Below are 26,427 nucleotides of genomic sequence, written 5' to 3'. Positions count from 1 at the left end.
ATACCCCAAAAAAGCTTCTAGGGAATTCACAAGGGCTGTGATTCCTCCCCAGATCACTTGAGGGTCTTGGGTTGGACCAAATTCTTGGGGTCAGGGGTATTGTTGGATTGGCCAAAGCTCAGAGTGGGGTAAATGGTGTGTGTGGGGGGGTCAGGTCAGAGCGGGGGTGGCAGAAAAAGGAAGGCCCAAGGCAGTGGGCCAGAGCAGGTCACTGGATCTGTGGCCTGAAGGAGGCTAGAGGGATTTGGAGTTGGGGTGGGGGTTCATTAAGCCATTTGGAGAGGAGAATGACAGTCACTTCTTCCCTCATCTGGAAATGAATCATTGTAGCATGATCCAAGCAGAGACCCTGGAGCCCTTTGAGTAGACAAAGGGGTGGGTGGGGAGATTGAGGCTGCAGAAAACAGTGGCCCGAGGAGGGCAGTGGGGACAGGGCCTGCCAGCAGCCAGGACTAGCTCAGTCGTCTGGCTTTCAAATTCATCCTTGGGCCAAGAGGAGGGTTGAAGTACCCTCTGAGGACCCCAGATGAGAAAGAGCAAGGAAGTTCAGTGTGAAGCTAGGCTCAGAAGAAAGAAAAATGCCAGTCCAGACCGCCTGCAGTGTCCCACCATCCCCTTTTAACGCCTTGAAGAAACGACATCCTCTTAGAAAGGGAAATAGAGGTGCACACGGATTGGTGGGACGTGTACTCCCTAACCTGTCCCAGCTTTCTGCTTATGGGAGCATTCTTGCAGACTGGAGGGTCCAAACCCTTTCTAAAACCCTGCCCCTTGCTGGCGGAGGCAGCTGCAAAATGGAAGAAGGGGTTCCTCTAAAGCCTGCAAGAGGTGCCACTTGGGGGCGGTGGGATGTCACAACCTGATCCACCAAGCTCCAGGAGAACTTTCAGCTGGTTTTGCAAAACTCAGGAAGCCAGGAGCCTGGAGCAAAGGAAAGGGCTGGTGGCTGGAATTAGCCCAGCTGGCCCTGTTCCTCCATCCCACCTCCCAGCCCGGTCCACCTCCCGCCTACCTGTCAGCTTTGGTGATGGAAATTCGCGGAGGGATCAGCAGCGGCAGAGTGGTGGGCCGAGGAGGCAGAGGGACCCCAGGGTCCAAGGGCTCAGGCTCAGCCCAGCCTAGGCCTGGACCCGTGGAGAGGCGTCGGCGAGGGCGTCGGAGGTCAGCCCCCAGCATGTTGGCTCGGCCCGGCTCGGGGGTCTCTCGAGGCCTCTGAGGTGAGACAAGGGCGGGATAGGGGTACCGCCTGGTCAGGCAGCTCTGAGCTCCTCCCCGCAGTAACGTGCCTCCCTGGCCATCTGAGAGAGGCGCCTATGGGGATTAAGGCTTCTGTGCCCCGCTCCCATTTTAGCATCCCTCTCACAGAGGGGGCGTCCCCAGCTCTTACATTTGAAAGGTGCCCTTTCTCAGTCATAATTTTTGTGGGGTTCCCTTTTGATGTCTCAGTCCTGGGGCTTCTGGGGCCTCATGCCTGTAGTCCGTCCTCACCACGAAACCTTTCTAACACATCACCACCCTCCACGTCTACGAAGCCTCCTAAATGTATGTGGCCTCCTCCCTTCCTTACATCTGAGACCCTAAAGACCTTCACCCCCAACAACTCTCCGCACCCACCCTACAATCCTCTCCCTATTGGGAAAACCCCTGGAAGGCCCTGCCTTCTAACCCTGGGCTAAGAGCCTCTTAATCCGGGCAGCAGCAGAATAATGAAGTCAAGGGAGTAAACTGAGGCATGAGGGGACAAGACTTGATGCCTCGAGGAAGTAGGGCCAGGCTTAGTGAGCAGCTGTGGTCACTAGGGGGCTCCCGACCCCCAACCCAACCCAAACCTCGTCCCCAGCCCCGCCCCGCCTCTCGCACCTCGTCCCCGGTTCCGGCCACCGACAGGACACTGCGACTCCTCTTCATTTCGCCAAACTAGCGTGCCTCGGGTGCTCCATGTCATGCCCCGGCTAGTGCCTCCTACAGGACCAGGCCAAAGGCGTCTACCATCAGCGCCCTGGGGCTCCCCCTGCAGGCTGAGCATGGAATCCACCTCCGCACCTCGCCAATTGCCTCTCCCGGGGCGTGACGTCAGCGGGTGACTGACGCACTGCCTGTTGGTGACGTCACACGCATGTTGCCAGAGCAACAGCTGACGCACGGCCGGGCTCTGAACAGTGTCAATGCCTAGATTGGCCACTGGGGGGCCGGGAGCCTCGGGCCCGGGTCGCCCCAGCCCCCACCGGTCCTCCTGCGGGGGCTTCCCCAGCCTGGGGATCCCTCAGAGAAGACCGGGAGCTCCCAGAGCCGGCCACGTGTGGCGCGTGGTCTGAGCTGGGGGCCGGAGGAAGCGTCTCCTCCGAGCTGTTGGGATTTTATGCCTAAACCCGAAATAGCTCCGATGTGCGGGGGCCGGGCGCAGCGAGACGGCGGTTTGGGCACAGATGGGGGACGCGCAGGCAGAGGCTCGCGGAGACAGACAGGGACGCGTGGAAATAGAAACAGACAGACAGGGACACAGACGCAACTCCCGGTGATGAGTGCGCTCTGCTGCCGGCAATCCCTATCTAAAAGCTTGGGGGAGGGGAAGCCTGGCTCGCTCTACCTTTGCACCCAGGCGCTGCAAATTATGGCTGTGTGGCCGTAGGTCAGTGCATTAAACTCTCTGAGCCTGTTTCACCTCTGTGAAATGGAATGATAATTCTTACAGGTTCTATATGAGAATGAAATGAGATCTGCTGCTAAGTCGCTTCAGTCGTGTCCGACTCTGTGCGACCCCAGAGACAGCAGCCCACCAGGCTCCGCCCTCCCTGGGATTCTCCAGGCAAGAACACTGGAGTGGGTTGCCATTTCCTTCTCCAATGCATGAAAGTGAAAAGTGAAAAGTGAAAGTGAAGTCGCTCAGTCGTCTCCGACTCTTAGCGACCCCATGGACCCCAGCCTACCAGGCTCTTCCGTCTATGGGATTTTCCAGGCAAGAGTACTGGAGTGGGGTGCTCTTGCCTTCTCCAGAAATGAGATCAGACCATATTGAATTCTTGAAGAACTGGCACTCAGTAATTGCTTAATAAATGCTATTGACATCTGAGCCTGCTGCTGTTCAGTCGCTAAGTCCTGTCTGATCCTTTGCGATCCCATGGACTGCAGCCCACCAGGGTTCCCTGTCCTTCACCATTTCCCAGAGTTTGCTCAAATTCATGTCCATTGTGTTGGTGATGCCATCCAACTACATGTCATCCTCTGTCACCCACTTCTCCTCCTGCCCTCAGTCTTTCCCAGCATCAGGCGTTTCCAGTGTGTTGGCTCTTTGCATCAGGTGGCCAAAGTATCTGAACCTGTGGGAGCCCATTAGAATCCACATCAGATCGTGACCCTCCTCTGCTCAGAGCCCTCCATGGCTTTCACCTTCTTCAGAGGAGACATCAAAGTCCTCAACAAGAGGCTCACAGAGTCCTGCATAACGTCTCTGTCCTCATTCCTCCCACTCTCCCCTAGGCTCACTCTGCTCCATCTACACTGGCCCCTTGACTGCTTCTGGACACACTTGGCATTCTCTAACCTCAGAGCCTTTGCACTTTCTGTTCCCTCTGCCTTAAATATCCACAGGTCCCTCACATCCTTCAGGTCTTCGTAACATCTCACCTTTTCAGTATTTCTCACCTCCCCACTGCTGTTTAAAGTTGCTAGCCCCTCAGGATTCCTGAATTTTCTTATCCTGCTGTATTTTTTTCATAGAATTTATCACCTAAATACATACTATGTAATTTACTTATTACATGTACTGTTGGTCTTGTTCTACCCCAGAATATCAGCTGCAGGAGGACAAAAATATTTTATCTGTTTTATTAATTACTATATGCCCGGTGCCTAGAACTGAATCTGGAACATTGTAGTCTCTTACTAAGTTTTTGTTCAATGTCGGGTTATTATTTTGAGGACTCAAGAGCATAGTTATTAAGTTCCTAGAAAGTCTACTGTGGACTGGCCACATTACTCCCTACCTTGGCTCTTATTACTTTTTCTTGCCCTATAGCTCTAGCTATAGCACTTCAGTTCAATGTCAACTGGTAGAAATGAATGCAAACATCATCTTACCCATGCAGCACTTAGCACCAGGCAAGCTCATGACAGACAGCTGTTGAACAAATGGATGTATGTATGAATATTGTTCAATGGTCACCTTCACTTCTCTACCAGACTCAATCAGTCGGTGTTCTGGGCTCCCACTGCTGCTTATTCTGCCCCTATTAAAGCACTCATCATTTGAGGTTATATTTTTATTCCCCACTACAGCTCTGTGAGGGCAAGAAATGGTACGCATTCATCGTGGTCCCCTGCACATAGTCTCAGTGAATGCTGAAAGAATAAGTGAGGGAACAAATTAGCATAAAGAGAAAGAGGCACCCTCTCTTCTGTATGCAGACAGACCAGACACATATGCTCAGACAGGCAGAGAAAGGGTCACGTAGTAAGGACCAGGCTTCGGCTCCAGTGTTAACATTGACCTGTATTCAAATCCTGACTGTACCACTCCTCATTAGCTGTGTATCTGGGGGCAAGCTTCCCAGCCTCTTTGAGCTTGTTTGCTGATCTTCAGTTTCCATCGTAAAATGGGGATAATATTCCTACCTACCTGAGGAGGTTGTTGTGAAGATGAAGTGAAGTAATGCATGTAAGTTTCTGAGCACAGTGCCTGGTTCCTAGTATGTGCTCATGGAACAGTAGCCACTAGCATAATAATATTATCACTGTTGTTGATTCAGTGGAGCTATAGACATATTCCCAGGTGACACTAGTAGTGATAAAGAACCCTCCTGCCAGTGCAGGAAACATAAGAGATGCCGGTTTGATCACTGGGCCAGGAAGATCCCTTGGAGGAGGGCATGGCAGCTTACTCCAGTATTCTTGCCTGGAGAATCCCATGGACAGAGGAGCCTGGAGGGCCACCGACCATAGGGTCCCAAAGAATTGGACATGAATGAAGCGACTTAGCAGCACATTAACAGAGATTCCTCCCATCCTCCCCCTCATCCCACTGGCCTCCTCCCTGTTCCTCAAACACTTTGAGCATATTTTGATCTTAGGGCCTTTGCGCTTGATCTTCCCTCCCCTGGAAAACCACCCTCAGATATTCTGTGCTCTTCCCACCTCCAATCTCCCTGACTCTGCCTTAATTTTGTTTTAGAATTATGACATTCTAACAAGATATATAATTTACCTATCCTTTTATTAGCTATTGCCTGTCTTTTGATTAAGACATGAGGTCAATATGTTGGTCTGTTTTGTCCCCTGCTAAATCTTCAGGATCTTGGACAATGCTGGTAGAGAGTAGGTGCTCAACAAATGCCTCTTGAGTGGATGAATAAAACCACTGGACTCCCTTATCTCCTTCACCTCTCTGCTCAAAGTTACCTCTTTTCAGAGGCCTTCCGACATGGATGTCTCCCCCTACCCCATCTCCTTCTGCCTCTCACTCAGGTTTGTTTCTCTCCTCAGCATTCATCGCCCCTGGGGTATTATATATTTCTGTTTTTGCTTGCCCTACCCCTTAGTTCCATGAGGTCAGGGGATTTTTCTGTCTTGTTCTAAGGCCAGCATCATGGACACATGACCTGAGCAGTCACACAGGGCCCCATGCTTAGAAGGTTTAATGTGCTACTGTCATGGTCTTGTCGTGGTCTAAAGTCTTACATTAAAATTTTTTTTTAATTAAAAAATAATTTTTGGCCACTCAGCATGTGGGGTCTTAGTTCCCCAACCAGGGATCGAATCTACTCTCCCTGCATTTGAAGTTCAGAGTCTTAGCCACTGGACTGCCAGAGAAATCCCTTAATAATAATAATTTTAAACTGGGGTCTTGCATTTTCATCTGGTCCTGGGCTCTGCAAAATTCTGCAGCTGATTCTGGCTGTATCCTCAGTGCCCAGAACAGCCCATGGTAGGTACTCAAGGATTTGTGGAATGAAGGAAGGAGTGGAGGAGGCCAGGGGGCGGAGGTGGAGACACACACACGCCACCACTGCCTGGACACTTGTGCATCTTTGTAGAAATCAGCCCTGGCAGAAACCTGGGCATGGGAGGCAGGTCCTCAGAAATTGGCTTGAGTGCCCAGGAGGTGGGGGAGCCGCTAAACCTGCCTTCCCCCAATCCTGGGCAGCAGCCCACTGGGGAGGGGGTCCAGATGGCCAAGTAGGCTCAGGCTGAGGAGGGCCTCTTGACTCATCCAGCTGCTCAGGGCTCCTGGCCTGGCCTGACAGAAGCACTGGCTTCACCCAGCCCCCACCACCTTCAGGAGGACATGGCGATGGGTGGCCAGAGAGGGATGGAAACGACGATAAATGCCCTTGTCTGCAGCTTGCCCAGATCATTCAGGCCTAAGGAGGGACAGTGACTACCCAAGCTCCATGCCTTGGAGCTGGGAAGGACTCTCAGCTCCACCCCCTCCCCATGGGGCATATGTGTGTGCAAATGCATGTATGTGAACATGAGACTTTGTACATGGCTGTCCGTTTGCAACTGGACAGGTAGAACTCTCTGGGAGTCTGAGTATTGTGTAGATGAAAGCAGATCATACTTGCCAGGAGTGTGTGTATGTGACAAAGTGATACCACATCAGTCTATGTGGGCATAAGGCTGGTTCTGTGTGTGTGTGTGTGTGTGTGTGTGTGTGCATGCACACATGTGAGGAGGGTGCCTACATATGGATGCAGAATCTTACACTGGTCAGAAATGTGGATTCTGGGTTCAGATCTTTGCACAGCCACCCAGTATCTATGCAGCCTCAGGCACTTTTGGTTCTCCAACCTGTATATGGTGTTTGCGTGACAACGTTTGTCTGGATCAAAGTGTGTGTGTGTGTGTGTGTGTGTGTGTGTGTGTGTGTGTTTGAGAAGTAATACAACTCTTCTGGGAGGTCTTCCTGGATACCCATCTCAAAGTGGACTCCTCAATTTTTCTCTTTTGTGAATTGAATTGTGAACTGAACAATTCAGTTGCTCAATCAGGTTCCATTCTTTTCGACCCCTGGACTGCAGCCTATCAGGCTCCTTTGTCCGTGGAATTCTCCAATCAAGAATATTGGAGTGGGTTGCCATTTCCTCCTCCAGGGGATCTTCCTTACCCAGGGATGGAAACTGTCTCCTGTACCTCCTGAGTTGCAGGCGGATTCTTTACTGCTGAGCCACCGGGGAAGCACAGTTTGTTGTTATATATTTATGTTGTTGTTTCTTCACTGATTACTAAATGTCAGCTCCATGGGGGTAGGGGGTTTTGATCTGTTCACTGCTGTGTCCTGAGCACTGGGTACATAGTAGACACGGAGTAAATACCCTTTCAGTGGATGAACATAGGGCTGTGTCTGTGTGGTATGAGGAGAGAGGGGCTGATAGATGTCATGGGCTCCTGGAGGGACCTGTGCTCAAGTCTGGTCTCTATTCTCTTCCATTCTTGGCTGTTCACAACCATTTCTTCAGCCATCCTCACTTGTATGGGAATGACAACATCCCATCAACTTCCTGTACTGCCTTTGATGACATCTTTCCCCTTTTCTGGGTCTAAGGGACTCACTTGCCTCATCTGTAACATGGGAGACAGGATGGGTTGGTTCATGACTAGCCTCCTACCTGACCTAAAGCACTATGAAAATAGTTTCAATCAAATTCCCTCTTTAATTAATTCAACATTTATTATGCACCTATTGTGTACCAGGTACTCTTCTAGACCGGCCCTGCCCCCGTGGAGCAGAAAGTGAATGATGAAGGCAGATACAAACCATAAAATCTCATTGAATCTTGGACACCCTCCCCTGAAATCACTCTCCATGCCTCATGGAATTTTAGTCTTCACAGTCTAAAATCACTGAGGGGTTTCTCTGTTCACATATTGATCTTGCTCCCTCAGCAGTCTCCAGGGTCAGCCAAGCCGGGACCCAGCTTGTCTCTTTGGTTGCTGTAGTCTGACCACCCAGCCACAGGGCCCTGACATACAGTAGGCACTTGGGAAATACGTGTGGAGTGAGCTTGAAAATAAATGACGGACTAATGCGGACTCGAAAACAAGACCTCCCCTAATCCTGGGTGAGTCATTACCCACTTTGCAGATGAGGAAATTGAGGCTCAGGAAGGCAAAGCCGTTTGCCCAGTCCCACAACCGCAGCTAAGCAGTGTGTGGCTGTGAGATGCAGCAGAGGAAGCTTGGGAGCCCAGAGGAGCATTCCCAGCCCCCCACCCCCACCCGAGAGATACCACACATCCAGCTGGAGATGCGCTGATGGGAGGTGGATGGTTGGGAGGGCGAGGGACAGTGCGAAGCAACTCAGGGGTCTCTGTCTCAGTCCCCAGGAGTGGAGATGCTGTGTTGGTAGGAGATTAGTAAAAGCCTGGAGCTGATGGGGGAGCTTCCGGCGCCCTGTCCCCAATTCTGGGAGCTGGGGCTCCTGGCACCCTGATTCGTTGGGGCCAGGCAGCTCCAGTCTCCGAAGCTAGGTAGAGACACCCCCCGCCCCCCCCCCCCCGCTCCCCCCCTCCCCGAGCCTACACGGGAATCCCGATTCGGGGTCCTCCCTATACACCCTCAGCCTGGAGGCCAGCCTGCAGCCCTCAACCGGCTACGTGGGGGGCCCTGACTTTCTTGGGGGGCGATGGAATTCCCCCCTCCCCGCCCGGAGCCCCTCCCTCCCGGGCGCCAGGTCCCCCTCCCGGCCGCAGTCGTAGTCCAAAGCTTACCTTGCAGGGGGGCTGGGGAGGGGATGCCCCGCCCTCTCCGACCTGGGGGGCGGGAGGGGACCGGGGTGTCCAGCCCCTTTGTTTGCCGGTGTGTGTGTGTGTGTGTGTGTGTGTGTGTGTGTGTGTGTGTGTGTGTATGTGTGAGATCGGGAGCCCAGCTGGGATGTAGGTCCGTGCGCGCGCGTACCCGGGCCTTGACGGCCGCTGTGATGCTGAACTGCCAGGGTTGGAAGAGGAGGAGGAAAGGGGGACTCCCCCGCCCTCCCCCGCCTACTCGCGGGTTTGAATGGACCGTGAGGGGGAGGGGCGGCAGCGGGCGGGCGCTTTTGTCCGGATGGCCCCACCCCTTCCCGGGGCCGGGGAATCCCCCACACCCCACCCATTTAAAGACCTTTACTCCTTTCTCTCCAGCGCCCCCACAAAGGCCTGCTTGGTTGGGGGGAATCTGGAATAGGCGCCCTTCACTCAAGTGGCTGAATCTCCTCCCATTCTCCCTGTCCTCCGCCCTGCGCCCTTTAATCTGAGATAATCCTGGCCCTAGGCTGCAACGCAGCCTTTTATCCCAGTATCAAAGCGGGGGTAGGGATATAAGAAAATGTGTGGCTGCGGTCGCCCAAGCTCAATGTAATGGAGTTCTTAGAGTCCGGGACGAGGAAGGGGATCCCAGACGAAAGAGGGAGGGACTGCGAGGAGTCCCAGAGTACCTCGACGGAGAAAGACCCCCTGCGTGCGCACTTCCAAGCTTTTCCACCCCTCCCCCACCTGGCGCGGGGCACCAGCACTGGCCGCTAGTTAGACACTAGCGACACCCAGCGGAGGCATGGGGAACCGCCGTGGATAGGCTCCCGAGGCCCGTTAAGTGCGGTCGGGTGATTCCAGAGGGGGCGTGTATGCGCCAATCCCGGCTAAGGAGTGGCAGAAGATGGGGGAGGCGAGAGGGGAAGCTGTGGTCCGAGCCAGGGAAACACCAGTTCTCAAGGCAGGGCCACATCGCCCCCATCTAGGCTCCTCGAGGGCAGGGCCACAACCTTCCTTCACTTAGACCCTCCCAGAGCAGGGCCTTGTACCCCTTGGACTGGGAAGGTCCTTTCCCATCAGGCACCATCTCCAGCACAAAGTCCCTCTTCACAAAAGACGGGAGCGAGGTCTTTCGCCGAGGCCGAGCCCCAGCAGTGGGCTCAGGCTGACGTCACTGTGGCGTGGCTAAGAGGACAATCCTCTTTCTCAGTCTTGCCAACTGCCCCCTTTCCCAGGGCTGCCGTAAACGCCCACCGTGGGGTAGCGGGAGATGAGGGGGGCTCGAGGTTGGCGAACCCACCAGTAAACCCCCAGGAGGGGCCTAGTGGAGGCCGGAAGCCCGATGGGATGAGGTCTCAACGGACTCCCGAGAGCCGAAACACGTGCGCAGGGCTCTTTAAGAACTTGGTCACCAGTGCCGCTGCTGAGGTTACTAAGGATGTGACGTCACGCGCGGGCGGGGCGTGCGCGCCCGGGCGGAAGCGGAAGGGGCGGGGCTCCGCGGGCTGAGTCTCAGTGCTGCCGCCGCCGCCGCCGCCGCTACAGCTACCAGAGCCCTGGAGGGCTGGGCCCCGAGGCAAGATGGTGGACTACAGCGTGTGGGACCACATCGAGGTGTCTGACGATGAAGACGAGACGCACCCCAACATCGACACCGCTAGCCTCTTCCGCTGGCGGCACCAGGTAGAGCGCGCGCGCCCAGCCCCTTCCCCCACTCCCGGGACTCCGCTTCAGAGTTCTGACCCCTGATACTGCCGGGGGGGCCCAGCCATTAATACCTGGGATTGCCCCCTACAGCCTGGACTTTCCGAATAGCCCAGGGTTCCTCGATTCAATTCCGGGGCCATAGAATTGCCGGGACCCCTGAGTTCCTTACCCGCGATGCCGGCGCCCCCCCCCCCCCCCCTTTCTAGTTTCTTCTTGAAACTCCAGGTTGACCTGTACGGCATCTTTTTAGAATTTAGACTGCCAAGATAAGCTTTTGACGTGCCTCCCAATCCTGCTTGGGATCTTCCACTTACACCCAGATTTCTACCTCAGAATCTGGATCCTGAACCTAGTCGGGTACCCAGTTAAGATCTTGGCTGTTCCATGGCCCCTCCTTACCCCTGTGCTCAGTCGCTTCAGTCGTGTCCAACTCTTTGTGACCCCATGGACTGTAACCCGCCAGGCTTCTCTGTCCGTGGGATTCTCCAGGCAAGAATACTGGAGTCGGTTGCCATTTCCTTCTCCAGGGGATCTTCTCAATCCAGGGATCGAACCCGCGTCTTTTATGTCTCCTACATTCGCAGACAGGTTCTTTACCACTGGCCCCGTCTGGAAGCCCTCAAAAACCCTAGAGTTCCCGATAGTTTGTCTATTCTGCGACCTGCTTTTCTGGATCCTTATGGTTCAGATCCAGAAGTCTTACTCCTCTGAATGAAACAATTCTGTCTTCCCCTGAGATTTCTATTCCTGGCTTGGGACTCCAACCCACACCCAAGACCCCTCCCCTAGAACAAAGATTGGCACCCCCTCCCCCCAGGGCCCTCAGTCTCATCTAGGCCTGGAATTTTGAAACCTGGGTCCTGTTCAGAATGAACCACCACCTCCACCCTGATGGAGCCTCCAATTCCGGAGGCTCTCCTTCAGCCTTCAGTACTGTTAGACCCAATTTCCCATTACATCAGGAAACCCTACCCACGTGGCTTCCTGCCCAGCCAGAACCCCTGCCCCTCCTTGGTACCTCACACCCAGTCCCCGCCCACCCCCGAGACAGACTTCAGTGGGAACCTTTGCCAGCTTCAGGATGCCTCATTCAAACCCAAGTCCAGGACCCAAATCCACCCCATCTCCCTTCTGACCCAAACTTGGTGTGTTCTTAAATACCCACAATGACCCTGCTGTTACAAGGAACCCTCCCATCCTGATTCCAGATTCACTGCCCCTTCTTTTATCTATTTTCCCCCAAATACAGACCCCCAGAATCCCAAGTCTGTATGTTCTTTCGACAGCCTGCAAACCTCCCCCACCCCCCGCCCCCCGCCCAGCTGTGCTCACAGGCCAACAGAATGACTCTCCTGAGACCTTGTGTGCTAACTTCTTGCTCCACCAACTCAGAGCTCTTACCCCCACATTCCAGGGGCTGCTCTGCTCTCACGCTTATGGCATATACCTCCTAGAACCTTCCGGTTAGGAAGGCCTCATTTTATCTTCCCATGTATCAGTTCGCAGTTGTTTATCCAGAAACTCCTAGAAGCGCCCTTCCTCATCCTGCTGAGACACAGTAACCGTGCCTTCATCTAGTCCCGGTTCTGGGTCCAACCCATTTCTTAAAGCAGCAGCCTCCTGGCTAGGGCTTCCCTGGTGGCTCAGATGGTAAAGAATCTGCCTGCAATGCAGGAGACCCAGGTTCAATCTCTGGGTGGGGAAGATCCCCTGGAGTAGTGAACAGTGACCACTCCAGTATTCTTGCCTGGAGAATCCCATGGACAGAGAAGCCTGGCAGACTACAGTCCATGGGGTTGCAAAGAGTCGGATACGATTGAGTGACTAACCCTTTCACCTGGCTAGTGTACCTGGTGGGCAAGCCACTGGAGTGGAAAAAGAAAGTTCTAGCATTTCTCTCTTGCCACATGTGACATTTTATGATGAAATATTGAAGCTCTCCGCAAAGCTCTAAAGCCTATTCTTGGGAACACCTATTCTGGTCACGTAGTTGATCTCTATCACCAGGTTTGGTCCTGCTGGTTTGGGAGGCCATGCCCGCTCCCATACAGCGTCCTCTCACCACGCCCGACTCCCTCCTGGCGCAAAACCTTTTCCTGTCCAACCGCTGAGGACCCAGGGCTGTTGTGGAGATGAGTGGAGGCAGGGAGCCTGGTGTCTCCAGCATGAGGTTCCGCTGCCAGTGACCGGCAGCCTGGGCTCCAGCCCTGCCACAGGACCATCACTGCTTTGGGGGAGCGAGCCCCCTGCCTCCATGAGACTATCGTGAAAATGAAATGAGATTAGATCTGGAAAGAACTTGGCTCAGGGCCTGGGAGGAAAGAGTAAGCAATACTAAGAGTGGAAGAGGGGTTAGCCAAAAGGTGGCCTGGTACCCTTGTGAGCACAGGCCTGCCCGACTGGGTTCATATCCTGCTCCTTCTGAGTATCACTGACTTGCTGTGATCCAGTGAGGTGTTTTATTTTATTTTGTTTTTTTAATTAATTTGACCAAACAGGGTCTTAGTTACAATGTGCTGGGTCTTTAGTTGCAGCATGTGGAATCTATTAATAGTTCCCTGACCGGAGATCGAACTGGGGCCCCTTGCATTGAGAGCACAGAGTCTCAGCCACTGGACCACCAGGGAAGTCCCCCGAAGTGAGTTTTGATCGCTGTGTGCCTCAGTTTCCCCAGCTGGCAGTCTTAATAGTGCCTACCCAACAGGCTTGCTGTGAGAGCCGCCTTATGAATTTAACGTGTGTACTGCTTGCGGGACAGCACTGGAACGTAATAAGCTTTGTGGAAACTTTAGCTCCTGTCGTCATCATTGCTTGGATAATTCATGTTCATGGTAAAAAAAAAAAAAAATAATCCCAAGGCTCCAGAAGGGGACAAGTGAGTCTTCCCAGTTCTAGCTCCCTGGCTCCCTTGCCCAGAAACAGCTGCCAATCCTGGTTTCTCTTGGCTTCTTCCAGTGAGCCGGGCGGCATCCAGGTTCTGTGAGCCTCGGGTCCCCCCTTTCTGTGTAAGGCAGGAAACAGGGACACCTGTGGCCCCATCTCGCCACTGAGGTTTCTGCCCTGCCCAGCCTGACACAGCCTCTCCCGGAGGTGTAAAGCCCAGGTTGGGCAGGCTGCCACCCCTAGCAGAGCAGCTCCAGGAGGCCTTTATTTAGCTTTGGCCTCCCTGGCGACTGCTCAGAGGATGCCGGGGGATTTTGATGGCCACCCAGCAGATACCAGCGGTGTGGTAGGTTCCTGCTGTCCCCTGAGGCCAGCGGTGATGCCAATAGCCCCTTTCAAGGCGGGGGAAGGTTTCAGAAAGACATGGGCCTATCGTGAAGAAAGGGAGGCAGCAGCGGCTGCAAGGCCTTAAGGGTCTTGTCCACCCCTTAACCAAATGGGAAAAGTGAGGCTCGTGATTGGCCATGTCAGTCCAGTGGGGTGTGAGAGAAGGGCTCGGGTCTCCCGGTTCTCACCCACATGTGCCTGGCCTTGTGCTGGAGCCTGGAGATATGAGCTCGGGTAAAGCACAGAAGTAGGTTAGCAACCATTCTGGTGACCGTGGCCATGACGATGGTGAGGACAGTATGTTGCAAGCGGTTTCCTTGAGGTAACTCGTTTAATCCTCACAACAACCCTGTGAGGCCCCATTTCATAGGGCTTCCCAGGTGGCGCTGGTGGTAAAGAACCTGCCTGCCAGTGCAGGAGACACCAGAGTCGTGGGTTCGATCCCTGGTTCGGGAAGATCCGCTGGAGAAGGAAATGGCAATTCGGAGGAGCCTGGCGGGCTGCAGTCCATAGGGTCACAAGAAGTCGGACACAACTGAAGCAATTTAGCACACCCGTTTCAAAGAGGGGGACACCAAGGCAGGGGGAGGTGTAAGCGACCTTGCTAAGGTCACATTGCCAGTAGGTGTGGAGCTAGGTGCTCTGATGCAGTAGCAACTGCTCCCAGTTACCAGGCATGTGCTAGATATTGAAGTGCACTTTCTTGTTTGAGCCCCAGAAAGGGAGACTGTCCTGTTGGACAGACAGTGATGACAGCAGCCAGTGTGGTAATTGGGCTGACTGCGCGTCCAGCAGGGCTCTGGCCTGTACAGCCTCTTTCGTGTCTTCCAGTGCGAGCTCGTGAGGTTGGTGCTGTTGTCTGCCTCTGACAGATAAGGAAACTGAGGTTTGGGAATTGGCCCAGAGACTCCCAGCCATTATGTGGTGGCCGTGGGGTATGACCCTGGGTCTGGGGTCTCAAGGCTTTCCACCAGCATCTCATCATGTCACCTGATGATCACCGAGGGGCCTTTGGGGCTCAATGACCCTAGGAGTCTCGCACTTGGGGAAGGCTTTGTTGAAGCTGAGACTTGCGGACAAATCAGATGGAGCGAGGGGAGTTCCAGCAGCGAGGAATAGCATGTGCAGAGGCTAAGAGGCAGGAGAGAGCCGGTCCATTTGGGGAGCCACAAGGGCCGGCGTTGGTCTGAAACCCAGCCCCTCAAGGAACATTAGTGCCATTTGGACAGCTTGGGGCAGGAATTTGGGGTCCCCTCTGAACAGGGAGGGCTGTGGTCAGATGGATGCGTTTCCAGGACTCTGGCAGCTTCTGAGCCTGGATGGGGGGGATGGGGATGGCATCTCTCAGGGTCCAGTGTGTGGCTCTGGGTTGAGCAGACAGTGCAGGGAACCAGGGGCAGGTGATGGAAAGCTGTGGCACCTCTCAGTGTTCAGGCCATGGCTCTGGGTTGAGCAGACATTGCGGGGAGCTGGGGGAGGTGATGGGGAGCTGGGGCAGGGGTGGACAGTGACAGAGCCCCGTGACCCAGTGAGGGGTCTGGATGGGGAAGCTGAGATGACGTGCCGCCACTCAGCTTGGGGTGCAGCAGAAGAGTTCTGGGGAGCAGCGTCTAGGATGGGGGTATACAGGAGTTTGGTGGGTACCACACTGGGCTTCAGAGGCATGTTGGCCTGGAGACAGCTGTGTAGGCCCTGCGGATCCAGATGCAGCACATGGGGTGGAGCACATTAGAGGAACGACTGGAAAGGAAACTCGTGGTGATTTGGTGGCAGAGAGGGAGGGAATGACTCACAGCAGGCCTCAGCTGGGGGCAGGAGGCAGGGGCGAGGGTCTTCCCTGAGGGAGGATACAGCAGAAAAATAGGTTTGGGGGAGCTCAGGTGGGGAGTTCAGTCTTGGGCACAGACCTGGTGGTGCCTGTAAGACACCAAGACAGCAGTGGCTGGAGGGCCATGTGGCCAGGGTAGGGTGCTTGAGTGTTACCGAGGGTGCTCCAGGCAGGAGGGGAGCCTGAGACCCTGGGGAGAGGGGAGGCCTTCTTCCAGCGTGTGATTATTACATCCAACAAGTCTTAAGTCCCTGCTGTGCACCAGGTTCCTGGGTCTAGAGTCACAAGAGTGATCAGATCCCCACCTTTGTGGAGCCCGTCTCCTTGGAGGTGGACAGCACCCAAAACAGGAGAGAGAACTGTCACAGAATATTGTCAGATGACAAGTGCTGAGGAGGAAGATCAGGCAGAGCAGAATAGGGGGCGATTGTGATCCTCAGCAGCATCAAGGAAGGCCTCATCTGGAAGGGACCTTTTTTTTGAGTGCGTTGCATGACTTGCAGGATCTCAGTTCCCCATCCAGGGATTGAACCCTGGTCCCCAGCAGTGGAGCCTCAGAGCCCTAATCACTGGACCACCAGGGAATTCCCTGTAAGAGGCATTTGAAGATGATGAGGATGCAGGGTTTGGGGAGGTGAGGTAGATCTAAAGAGAGAACATTCCAGGCCAAGGGAACACACAGGCAGTGCAAAGGCCCTGAGGCTTGAAGTGAGTTGGGAAAAGGTGAGGCAGCCATTGTGGCTGGAGGGAGGGGCGGAGCAGGAGGAGATGAGGCTGTGGAGGAGACTGTTGTGCTTGGCTTTATGGGCTCTGGGGAGGACTTAGGCTTTTGCTCTGAATGAGGTAGGAGTCATAGAAGGTTCTTATTTTTAAAAACATTTATTTATATACTTGGCTGCATTGAGTCTTAGTTGTGGCATGCAAGATCTTTATGCCACAAGATCTTTGATCCTGTGTATTGCAGTACACAGGCTCTTTAGTTGTGACCTGTCGGCTTAGTTGCCCCAAGGCATGTGGGATCTTAGTTCCCCAACCAGGGATCAAACCACTTTCCCCTGCATTGGAAGGCGAATTCTTATTCACTGGACCGCTGGGGACGGCAGCCATAGAAGCTCCTGTGCAGAGAAGGGACCCGCCCTAGCTCAGGCCTACCTTAGGAGTGAGAGCAGGAGCCTGGAATCCAGTGCATGGAGGTTGGTGTGGACCTTCTCTGGGGTCATCCCAGGTGCCAACTGTGGAGAGCCTGGGGCCGGGGACAGGGCCAGGCTGTTCCCCAGAGTGACGGGCAGTGCCCAACCCTCAGGCCCGGGTGGAGCGCATGGAGCAGTTCCAGAAAGAGAAGGAGGAGCTGGACAGGGGCTGCCGCGAGTGCAAGCGCAAGGTGGCCGAGTGCCAGCGGAAGCTGAAGGAGCTGGAGGTGGCCGAGGGAGAGGGCGGCAAGGCCGAGCTGGAGCGGCTGCAGGCTGAGGCGCAGCAGCTGCGCAAGGAGGAGCGGAGCTGGGAGCAAAAGCTGGAGGAGATGCGCAAGAAGGAGAAGAGCATGCCCTGGAACGTGGACACGCTCAGCAAGGATGGCTTCAGCAAGGTGGGCGGGGCCTGGGCGTGACGGGCAGTGGGTGGGGGCAGGGAGCACTGCGCAGATCTAGAATGGACGGATGCTGGCGGAAAGGGGGGTAGTGCCGGAGGGGAAGGGAGCAGGTGGGGGGCCCCGCCGGTGAGGCACCCCACCAGTACCCCTCCCTCTGATCTGCTCGAAGGCCCCAGTCCGAGGCCACGCCTGCCACGCCCACGCCACACTGATGTGCACGGCGCCGTCATCGCCTCCGCTGTGGATGGGATGGGCGTTGCGGCCGCGGCCGGCCCGGCCACGTTCGAGGCGCCCCGCTGCCGCAGCCTTGCCCCAGCCCACTCCCCTTCTCGCCTCACCACAGAGCATGGTCAACACCAAGCCTGAGCAGGCGGAGGAGGAGTCTGAAGAGGTGAGGGAGCAGAAACACAAAACTTTCGTGGAAAAGTATGAGAAACAGATCAAACACTTCGGTGAGTTGGGCCCAGGCGTGGGCTCCAGGTGGGTGGTGCGCATGAGAGAGGGCCGGCCCTCTGCCTCCGGGAGGCCCTTGGAGCACCTCGCCATCGCCTTCTGGCAGGCATGTTGCGCCGCTGGGACGACAGCCAGAAGTACCTGTCAGACAACGTCCACCTGGTGTGTGAGGAGACAGCCAACTACCTGGTCATCTGGTGCATTGACCTAGAGGTGGAGGAGGTGCGTGCAGACACTGCCGAGTGGGGGGTGGGGAGGGCCCAAAAGGCTTTGCCTTTTTTTTTTCTCTTATTTTTTAAATTCTATTTTTATCATTCATGTTTGTTCAGAACATTGCAGTAGGCATGAAGGGAAAAAGAATGCATTTTTAAACACTGTCTGGAGTCTAGTATAGGAAGCCATACCATTATCTCTTAGGAGGAAAAGGGCATTAATTTTACATTGAAGTTAAATATTAAGACTAGCGTCCAAGTAAGCCACGGATAAGGTCTAAGTGCAAGTTGTGTTTTCACACAATGGCTGGGGACAGGAGCCCGCCACTCGGTAACGCTGTCCTCCCTTTGCAGAAATGCGCCCTCATGGAGCAGGTGGCTCACCAGACCATCGTCATGCAGTTCATCCTGGAGCTGGCCAAGAGCCTCAAGGTGGACCCCCGGGCCTGCTTCCGGCAGTTCTTCACCAAGATCAAGGTAGGGAGGTGGTCCTCCTCAGGGATCCAGCCTGCGGTCCACTGGGGGAGGCAGATGCGGATCCACTCGGACTCAAGCCCCTGTGATCAGAATCTCATCCATCAGCAGAGGATTAGTCCGTAGAGGAGCTGGGTAGTGGGTGGCTCCAGTGGAGATTTGGAAAGCCGAGCTGGCAGGACGTGCTGAAAGTCCCAACCTAGGTGAGAGCCGGAGTCATGGGCACCTGTGGGTTTCTTACCTGAACACCGGAAGAGCAGAGCTAGGGGAGATTCAGGGCAGACCTGAGGATGATCGAGGGTAGCTGTGTTGAGCTTGAGGTGCCTTCGAGACTCCACAGGAAGACGTGGAGGAGGTGGGTGTCACAAGTCTGCAGTATAAGCGGACATTCAGTCAGATGCTTGTAAGCACAGGGGCATAAGGTTTAGCTCAGAGAAGACGGAGGAGGCTAGACAGAGCAGAGGAGAGGCCTGAGCCCCAGAGTACCCGTGATTTAGTTCAGGACCAGCTGTGGGGAGCCCTGGGGCATCCCTGAGTACCTGCATTGGGAGGGTCCTGGGCTCCCCAGTCTCCCCTGGTGAACACCCTCCCTCCCCTGCAGACTGCCGACCGCCAGTACATGGAGGGCTTCAATGACGAACTGGAGGCTTTCAAAGACCGTGTGCGGGGCCGTGCCAAGCTGCGCATTGAGAAGGCTATGAAGGAATACGAGGAAGAGGAGCGCAAGAAGCGACTTGGCCCCGGCGGCCTGGACCCCGTCGAGGTCTACGAGTCCCTTCCTGAGGTGAGGCTCCCCAGACCCTGGCAGGTGGCAGGTGGGCTGTCAGTGGGATCCCTGGGACCTAGGCCCTGACCCCACCCCCTGCACCGACAGGAACTTCAGAAGTGCTTTGACGCGAAGGATGTGCAGATGCTCCAAGATGCCATCAGCAAGATGGACCCCACGGTGAGTAACCACACACCCAAGCCCACCTGGTCAGGCAATGTGTCTCCCCCACCTCCTCCAGCCCTGCTGACCACGTTGCTGCTGGCAGTGTCCCTCCTGGCTTCTCAAAAGAGCCAGGGAGGTTTTGTCACCTTGTGGCTGGCACACAAGACAGCCAGGCTTCATGCCCCATGCTGTCTCACTTTTATTGAGCAGCTGCTATGTGCCCAGCATCTAGATTGAGCGTCCCTGTCCCTGTGGGCTGTTTGTGAGCGCACCCAGCTGACTCCACCTTTGCCAGCAACTCAGAGAGGCCCGCTCCACAGTCTCAGTTACCCCATCAAACCAGTATCTCTCAAAAACATATTAACTCACAAAATCTGTGGGGAGGGCCAAGTACGTGGTTGGCGCTGGTGAACCTCAGCTCTTTGGAGCAGTAACAGCACTGGTAGATAAGTACCCTGAGTTTTAATAAATCTCTGTTTAAGCCCCTTCCTGCTGCTTGGCTCACTGGTTGGCCACACTGATTCCCTCATCTATAAAACGGATCTAGTCTCTAGACCAGCTCAGGGTTTCTAGAAGCTTCTATGGGGATAAGCATGTAGACCAAGGGTCTTCAGAGAGTCTGGCTCAAAGGTTCACTGCCTGTGTGTAAATAAAATTTTGTTGGAACCGCAGCAGCCAGGCTGGTTTATTTTCATCTTGTCTATAGTTGATTTTGTGCTGCAGCCATAAAATTGAGGTGTGATGGAATGAGAGGTTTTGACAGGGACCACAGGGCCTGCAAGCCAAAAATATCTGTTGTCTGGCTTTTTATTTTTTTTTAAAAAGTTTACTGATCCTTGTTCTAGACTTGCACTTAAAATTTGAGTTGTTTGTGCTAAGTTGCTTCAGTCATGTCTGACTCTGTGACCCCATGTAGCCTGTCAAGCTCCTCTGTTCATGGGATTCTCCAGGGAAGAATACTGGAGTGGGTTGCCATTTCCTCCTCCAGGGGATCTTTCCGACCTGTGAATTGAACCGGTGTCTCTTATGTCTTCTGCATTGGCAGGCAGGTTCTTTACCACTCGGATTCCCAGGTGGCTCAGACAGTAAAGAATCTGCCAATCTGCCTGCAATGCAGGAGACCTGGGTTCCATCCCTGGGTTGGGAAGATCCCCTGGAGAAGGGAACGGCTATCCACTCCAGTATTCTGGCCTGGAGAATTCCATGGACTATATAGTCCTGGAGATCGCAAAGAGTTACACATGACTGAGCAGCTTTCACTTCACTTCTTTACCACTAGTTCCACCTCGGAAGTTAAATTTGAATTAAAGTTAAGTAAAATTCAGGGACTTCTCTGGTAGTCCAGTGGCTAAGACTCCACGCTCCCAGTGCAGGGAGCCCAAGTTAGATCCCTGGTGAGGGAACTGGATCCCACATGCCACAACTAAGACTCAGCTCAGCCAAATAAATGTATTTTAAAAAAATAAAATAAAAATTCAAGCTCTGTCCTTGCCTTGCACCAATCACATTCGAAGTTCTCAGTAGGCACCCACGTCTGATAGCTGCCATGTTGGATAGCACAGATTACAGACATAGATTACAGTTTACCCTCCTCCCAGACAGCTCTGATGTAGAAAGAGCAGAAAGTGGGCTTGGGGATGTGCAGGGGACAGGGGTGCCACCAGCAGATGGCAGCCCAGCCTCACCCACCCACCCTTCTCCCCACAGGATGCGAAGTACCACATGCAGCGCTGCATCGACTCAGGCCTCTGGGTCCCCAACTCCAAGTCCAGCGAGGCCAAGGAGGGGGAGGAGGCGGGTACTGGGGACCCCTTGCTGGAAGCCACCTCCAAGTCAGGCGACGAGAAGGATGTCAGCGTGTGACCTGACCTGGCCGCCGCAGGCCCCTGTGCGCCCCTTTTCAGAAAACAAAAATAGATGCCATCTCCCCAGGTCCAGGTTTCCTCCGCTTTTGCTGCTCCCCAACCTAGCCCGGAGGGGCCCTCCCACGCCCCTTCCACCTCCCCCCTCTCCCCAAGCCCTCATCCAAGTCTTTGCTTTGAGTCAAAGGGGCTTCACTGCCTGCAGCCCCCCATCAGCATTAAGCCAAAGGCCCAGGGATCCAGGGAGGGGCAGAGGTTGCCAGGTTGGTCCATGGGGTGGGGGTGGGTCCCCAGCCAAGGGGCCTGCTCCAGTCACTGTGGGCTGTTTTCACTGTTCGCCCGCGTCAAGTCTTCTATATAGTAAACAGCAATTATCTTCCAATAAAGGATTTCAGATGCTCTGTGGGGTGTCACGAGGGCTGTGGGCACAGCTCTTCTCTTGGGGGTGGGAAGGGACCTGTGAGTGTTGGCAGTTGGGCCTGTGACACTCCTGGCTTTGCCCTCCAGCAAATGGGCTGTGTCCCCCATCCACACTCCAGGCTCTCCCATCACCTGGAACCCTTCCTGAAGTCACCTTTGGATCAGAGCTCTCACCCCACCCCCATGAAGTCTTTGGCTCCTCCCATTCTCCTAAGCCCCTCCCACCATCCATTTGGGAGCATCACCCTCCACTGTGTCTTACCTTCCACGGGGCCAGCACTGCCTCCAAGATTGATCTTGAGTCTGTCCACTGCCCTTCACTCTCCACCCTGGTCCAGGACCCGTCACCTCTAGCCTGGACTCCTGTCCCCAGCCTCCTGTCTCCTCCACCCTCACTGGACCCCAACAGGCAGGGAGCGCCTGTGAACATGAGAGTCCCAGCACATCCTGCCCCAGAGTAGAAGCCTAAGTTCTTGCAGCTCATGGGGCCCTGTACCATCTGCCTGGTCCCCTCTCTGCCCTCATCACCTCGTGGTCTCCCACTGCCCCTCTCACCAACTCCCTCCTCTCTGCTCCTTGAGCACTTTAAGCTTCTCCATCAGTGTGGCCTTGGGCAGCTTAATCAGCCTCAGCATTCATCTCTGTATAGTGATAGAAATGTTCGTGCCTTCTTCCCAGGGCTGTGATGAGGAATGAGTGAGATGAGCAGGTGCACATAGCACCTGGTACTCATGCTCAAGATCTGGGCCCCGGCATGTCCCTGTCCCACACCCTGAACACCCTTCCCTGCAGTCTTCCTCTACAAAGTAATATTTGGGCCCCAGGAAAGACTTAAAGAATAATATCATAAACAAGGACACAGTTTTTAAGACCTGAAGTAATTGAGAATCCAGTTGAAGCCCACTACCCGCCCCTTCTGGGGGACATCACCACCTGGCTGGTGCTTCTCAGTCTGACCAGAGCTCTGGTCCCTCCTGGAAGCTTCCTTGACTCACCTTCTGAGTCATCCCTCACATCCAGCCATGTTGCTTCTTCACCTGCCTGGCTTTGCCAACCTGTGTATTGCTGTCTCCTTTATGCTGTGAGCACCACCCGGACACAAACTGAGTCTTGGTCCTAAGATGATCCCAGCCACCCTCACAGATTCTGGCCCTCAGTGAATGCCTTTGTGCCCAAGGTGATTGCCACCAGAGGGCAGTAGTGAACTGCAAACAAGTGGTGTTGCCCGATGCTTTTCATACAGATTGAAATGGCAGACTTCCCTGGTGGTCCAATGGTTAGGACTCTGTTCTTCCAGGTGGGGTGGGGGATGGGGTGGATTCAATCCCTGGTCAGGGAGCTAAAATCCCATACGCCACATACATGGCTGAAAAATAAAGATTTTAAAAGTATTTAAAAATGGCAGATCAGAGGATTGGGGAGACCCTCCTAAACCTCGTTTATCTGAGATCAATTCAAAATTGTGAGCTTTTTAATTCTTTACCATGAAAACTTTCAGAGGTAGAATCTGTATTTCTGGTATTTCCTTTCACCTCGGCGTCCAGTACAACTCAGCACTGCTGTTACTGATCCTTGACTTAAAATTTCAATATTTTGTTCATCATGGATTTTTTTTCACATTAATGGTGTTTTTGGAAAATATTACATTAAAATATTTATCTTGATTACTGAGTTGGTGACCTCTTTGCTTTCATGCCACATGTACCTCACCCTAGCACTGTTTAACGTTTAAAACATCAAATGATATTGAGATACACAGTAAAGGGTCTTCCCTGGCAGTCCAGTGGTTAAGACTCCGGGCCTACACCGCAAGGGGTGTAGGTCCCATCTCTGGTTGGGGAACTAAGATCCCACATGGCCCATTTCCTTTGTGGCTCAGTGGTAAAGAATGCCTGCTAATGCAGGAGACAAGGGTTCAATCCCTGATCCAGGAAGATTGACTGGGCACGACGTGGAGCAACTAAGCCAATGCACCACAACTATTGGGCCTGTGCTCGAGAACCCAGGAACTGCAACTACTGAGCCATGTGCTGAACTACCGAAGCCAGTACACCTAGAGCCTGTACTCTGCGGCAAGAGAAGCCACTGCAGTGAGAAGCCCAGGCAATGCAACTAGAGAGTAGCCCCTTGCTTGCTGCAACTAGAGAAAAGCCCACACAGCAACAAAGACCCAGCACAGCCACACACACACAAAAAAGATCCCACATGCCACAGGTCAAGGCAAAAACAAAACCAAAAAAAAATCCAGTTCCCTGCCCCCAACCACGGGAACCCACTGTCTCTGGTGTCTTGTGACTTCTTCCAGGGTTTCTCTTTGTAAGATCAAATGTAATCTTATCCCTTCCGTTCTTTCTACACAAAGCATAACACAGTGCAGTCAGTGACGCATCTTCCTTTTTTCATTGAACCCTGTGACCCCGCAGATCTTTTCTTATCAGTCCATCAGCACTTCCTCATTCTTTCTACTCTGATAGCCTGTGTCATCTCAGCATTTATTTCACCAACGGTTTTTTTGAATTAACGCTTGCAGGTTTGTTGGTCTGCTTTTACAAGCAACGCTGAGAGAAATTCCCTCCTGCAGCATTGCTCACAAGGGCAGGCATCCTACCTAAAGAGTAAGCTCCCAGGAGCAGGATTGGCTGAGTCTTAGCGGCAAACAGAATCCCACCCAAAATGTTTCACTAAACAAAATGTAATGATGGGGACTTCCCTGGTGGTACAGTGGATAAGAAGGCTTCCCAGGTGGCTCAGTGATAAAGAATTCGCCTGCCAAGCAGAAGACCTGGGTTCAACCCCTGGGTCAGGAAGATCCCCTGGAGAAAGAAATGGCAACCCACTCCAGTATTCTTGCCTGGGAAATCTCATGGACAGAGGAACCTGGCGGGCTACATTCCATGAGGTCACAAAGAATCAGACATGACTTAGCGACTAAACAACAACAGTGGATAAGAATCTGCTTGCCAATGCAAGGGTCACCAGTTCAATTCCTGATTCAGGAATATCCCACAAGCCGAGGAGCAACTAAGCCTGTGCGCCACAACTACTGAGCCCTTGCGCCTAGGGCCCGTGCTCTGCAACAGAAGCTACTGCAATGAGAAGCCCACCCGCTGCAACGGAAGAGTAGCCCTGGATCGCCACAAATAGGGAAAGTCCACACGCAACAACGAAAACCCAGTGCAACTAAAAAAATATATATATATATATATATTTTTTTTTTTTTTTAAGTGTAATGATGTGAGTGGGATAGGAGGACCAACAGCGGATTCATTTTCTGGAGCTGCTGTAACAAATCACCACATTTAGTGGCTTCATCACAAACAGATTACCTTACACTTGCACAGGTCAGAAATCTGACATGGGTCTCTTCGTGCTGAAATCTAGGCACTAGTAAGGCTGTGATCCTTCTGGATGTTCTGGGTAGGATCCATTTCCTCTGTTTCCAACTTCTAGGGGCTGCCTCCATTCCTTGGCTCACGGCCACCTCCTTCCATCTTCAAAGATGGCAAAGATGGGGACTTCCCTGGCTGTCCAGTGGCTAAGGCTCCGAACTACCAATGCAGAGGGGCTCAGGTTCAATTCCTGGTCAGGGAACTAGATCCCACATGCCACAAGTAAAGATCTCATATGCTGCAGCTAAGACCCAGTGCAACCAAGTAAACAAATTCCTACCCCCCCCAAAAAAAATGACAAAGATGACATCATGTCATTCTGACCTCTTTTTCTGCTTTCCTCTTTCACTTGTAAGACCTTTTTTTAAAAATACATATGTACACTTTTAATTTTTATTTACTTATTTATTTTTGGTTGTGCTGGGTCTTCGTTGCTGTGAGGCTTTTTTCTAGTTGTGGCAAGTGGGGGCTACTCTCCAGTTGTGGTGCCCGGGTATCTCTTTTTGTGGAGCGCAGGCTCTAGTCACACAGGCTTCAGTAGCTGTAGCACATGGGCTCAGTAGTTGTGGCTCCTGGGCTCTAGAGCGCAAGCTCAGTAGTTGTCGTGCATGGGCTTAGTTGCTTCACAGTATGTGGGAATCACCTTGGATCAGGGATCGAACCCATGTCTCCTGCATTGGCAGGCAGGTTATTTGCCACTGAGCCACAGGGCAGCCCCTAAGGACTTTTGTGATTACCTTGAATCCACTAGGCTCATCTCTCTATCTTTTTTTTCTTTCTTTTTTTTTTTTTAACATGGAATGATTCAGGCATTTGCATATCATCTTTGTGCAGGGGCCAGGCTAATCTTCTCTCTATCCTTCCAATTTTAGTATACATGCTGCTGAAGCGAGTTTGTTAATCTTTTTTTTGGCCACGCCACTCGGCATGAGAGATCTTAGTTTCCTACTCAAGGATGGAACCTGCAGCCCCTGCAGTGGGAGCAAAGAGTCTCAACCACTGGACCAACAGGGAAATCCTCATTTTAACTACTTTGATGGGGTACAGTTCAGTGGTGCTAAGTATGAGAAATTCTGTACCCATTAAACATTTAACTCCCTACTCCTGAAATATCTGTAATTTTGTGCCTGGCTTATTTCACTCAGCATAGAGTTTTCAAGATTCATCCATGGAGGACTGTGTGTCAGAAGGTCTCTCTCTCTCTCTTTTTAAAAAGGCTTTATAATATTCCATTGTAGAATATATCACAGTATGTCCATCCATTCATCCACTGATGGACACTTGGGTTGAGTCCACTTCTTGGCTACTGTGAATAATGCTGCTATGAACTCTGGATGTGCAGGGACTTCCCTGGTGGTACAGGGATTGAGACTCTGAGTTTCCAATACAGGGGCCCTGGGTTCAATCCCTGGCCAGGGAACTAGGTCCCCCATGCCACAACTGAGACCCTGACACAGTCAAACAAATATTAAAAAAAAAAAAAAACATGGCAGATTCATGTCAACGTATAGCAAAACCAATACAATACTGTAAAGTAAAAAAAAAAAAATTAATTAAAAAAATGGATGTA

At 53.2% G+C, this 26,427-nt stretch overlaps 2 protein-coding genes and 1 non-coding gene across 4 annotated transcripts in view; 1 reads left to right on the top strand and 2 right to left on the bottom strand.

Annotated features, from left to right (window-relative positions):
* Positions 1-2,080, bottom strand: part of PDE4A (phosphodiesterase 4A) — a 44,665-nt gene extending 42,585 nt beyond the window's left edge. The window contains exons 1-2 of the mRNA XM_086409278.1: positions 1,861-2,080; positions 1,013-1,212 (exon numbers count right to left, since the gene is read on the bottom strand). Of these exons, the coding sequence (XP_086265404.1) occupies positions 1,013-1,212; positions 1,861-1,908 (248 nt within the window). The 5' untranslated portion in view covers positions 1,909-2,080. The remainder of the gene's footprint in view (positions 1-1,012; positions 1,213-1,860) is intronic.
* An 8,150-nt stretch (positions 2,081-10,230) lies between these two features.
* On the top strand, positions 10,231-21,449 carry CDC37 (cell division cycle 37, HSP90 cochaperone). 2 transcript variants are annotated; one of them, XM_086409299.1, is made up of 8 exons: positions 10,231-10,406; positions 16,832-17,113; positions 17,460-17,568; positions 17,676-17,791; positions 18,136-18,258; positions 18,857-19,039; positions 19,130-19,201; positions 20,894-21,449. In XM_086409299.1, the coding sequence occupies exons 1-8, from the start codon at positions 10,305-10,307 to the stop codon at positions 21,047-21,049; spliced, it is 1,143 nt and encodes a 380-aa protein (XP_086265425.1). In that variant the 5' UTR covers positions 10,231-10,304; the 3' UTR covers positions 21,050-21,449. The 2 variants fall into 2 exon arrangements, with proteins under 2 accessions (XP_086265425.1, XP_086265424.1); XM_086409298.1 differs by having other exon boundaries at positions 17,286-17,568.
* A 4,197-nt stretch (positions 21,450-25,646) lies between these two features.
* On the bottom strand, positions 25,647-25,749 carry LOC147368575 (U6 spliceosomal RNA). Its single transcript, XR_015168733.1, has one exon. It is a non-coding gene; the product is annotated as a U6 spliceosomal RNA (small nuclear RNA).
* Between the last annotated feature and the right edge of the window lie 678 nt (positions 25,750-26,427).

Source organism: Bos grunniens, chromosome 7 (assembly GCF_055505025.1).
Source record: "Bos grunniens cultivar Pamir isolate PY7600 chromosome 7, Bosgru_T2T1.0, whole genome shotgun sequence".
Lineage (NCBI taxonomy): Eukaryota > Metazoa > Chordata > Mammalia > Artiodactyla > Bovidae > Bos > Bos grunniens.
Note: the sequence above shows the minus strand (reverse complement) of the source record. Positions and strands in the feature narration are given on the sequence as shown.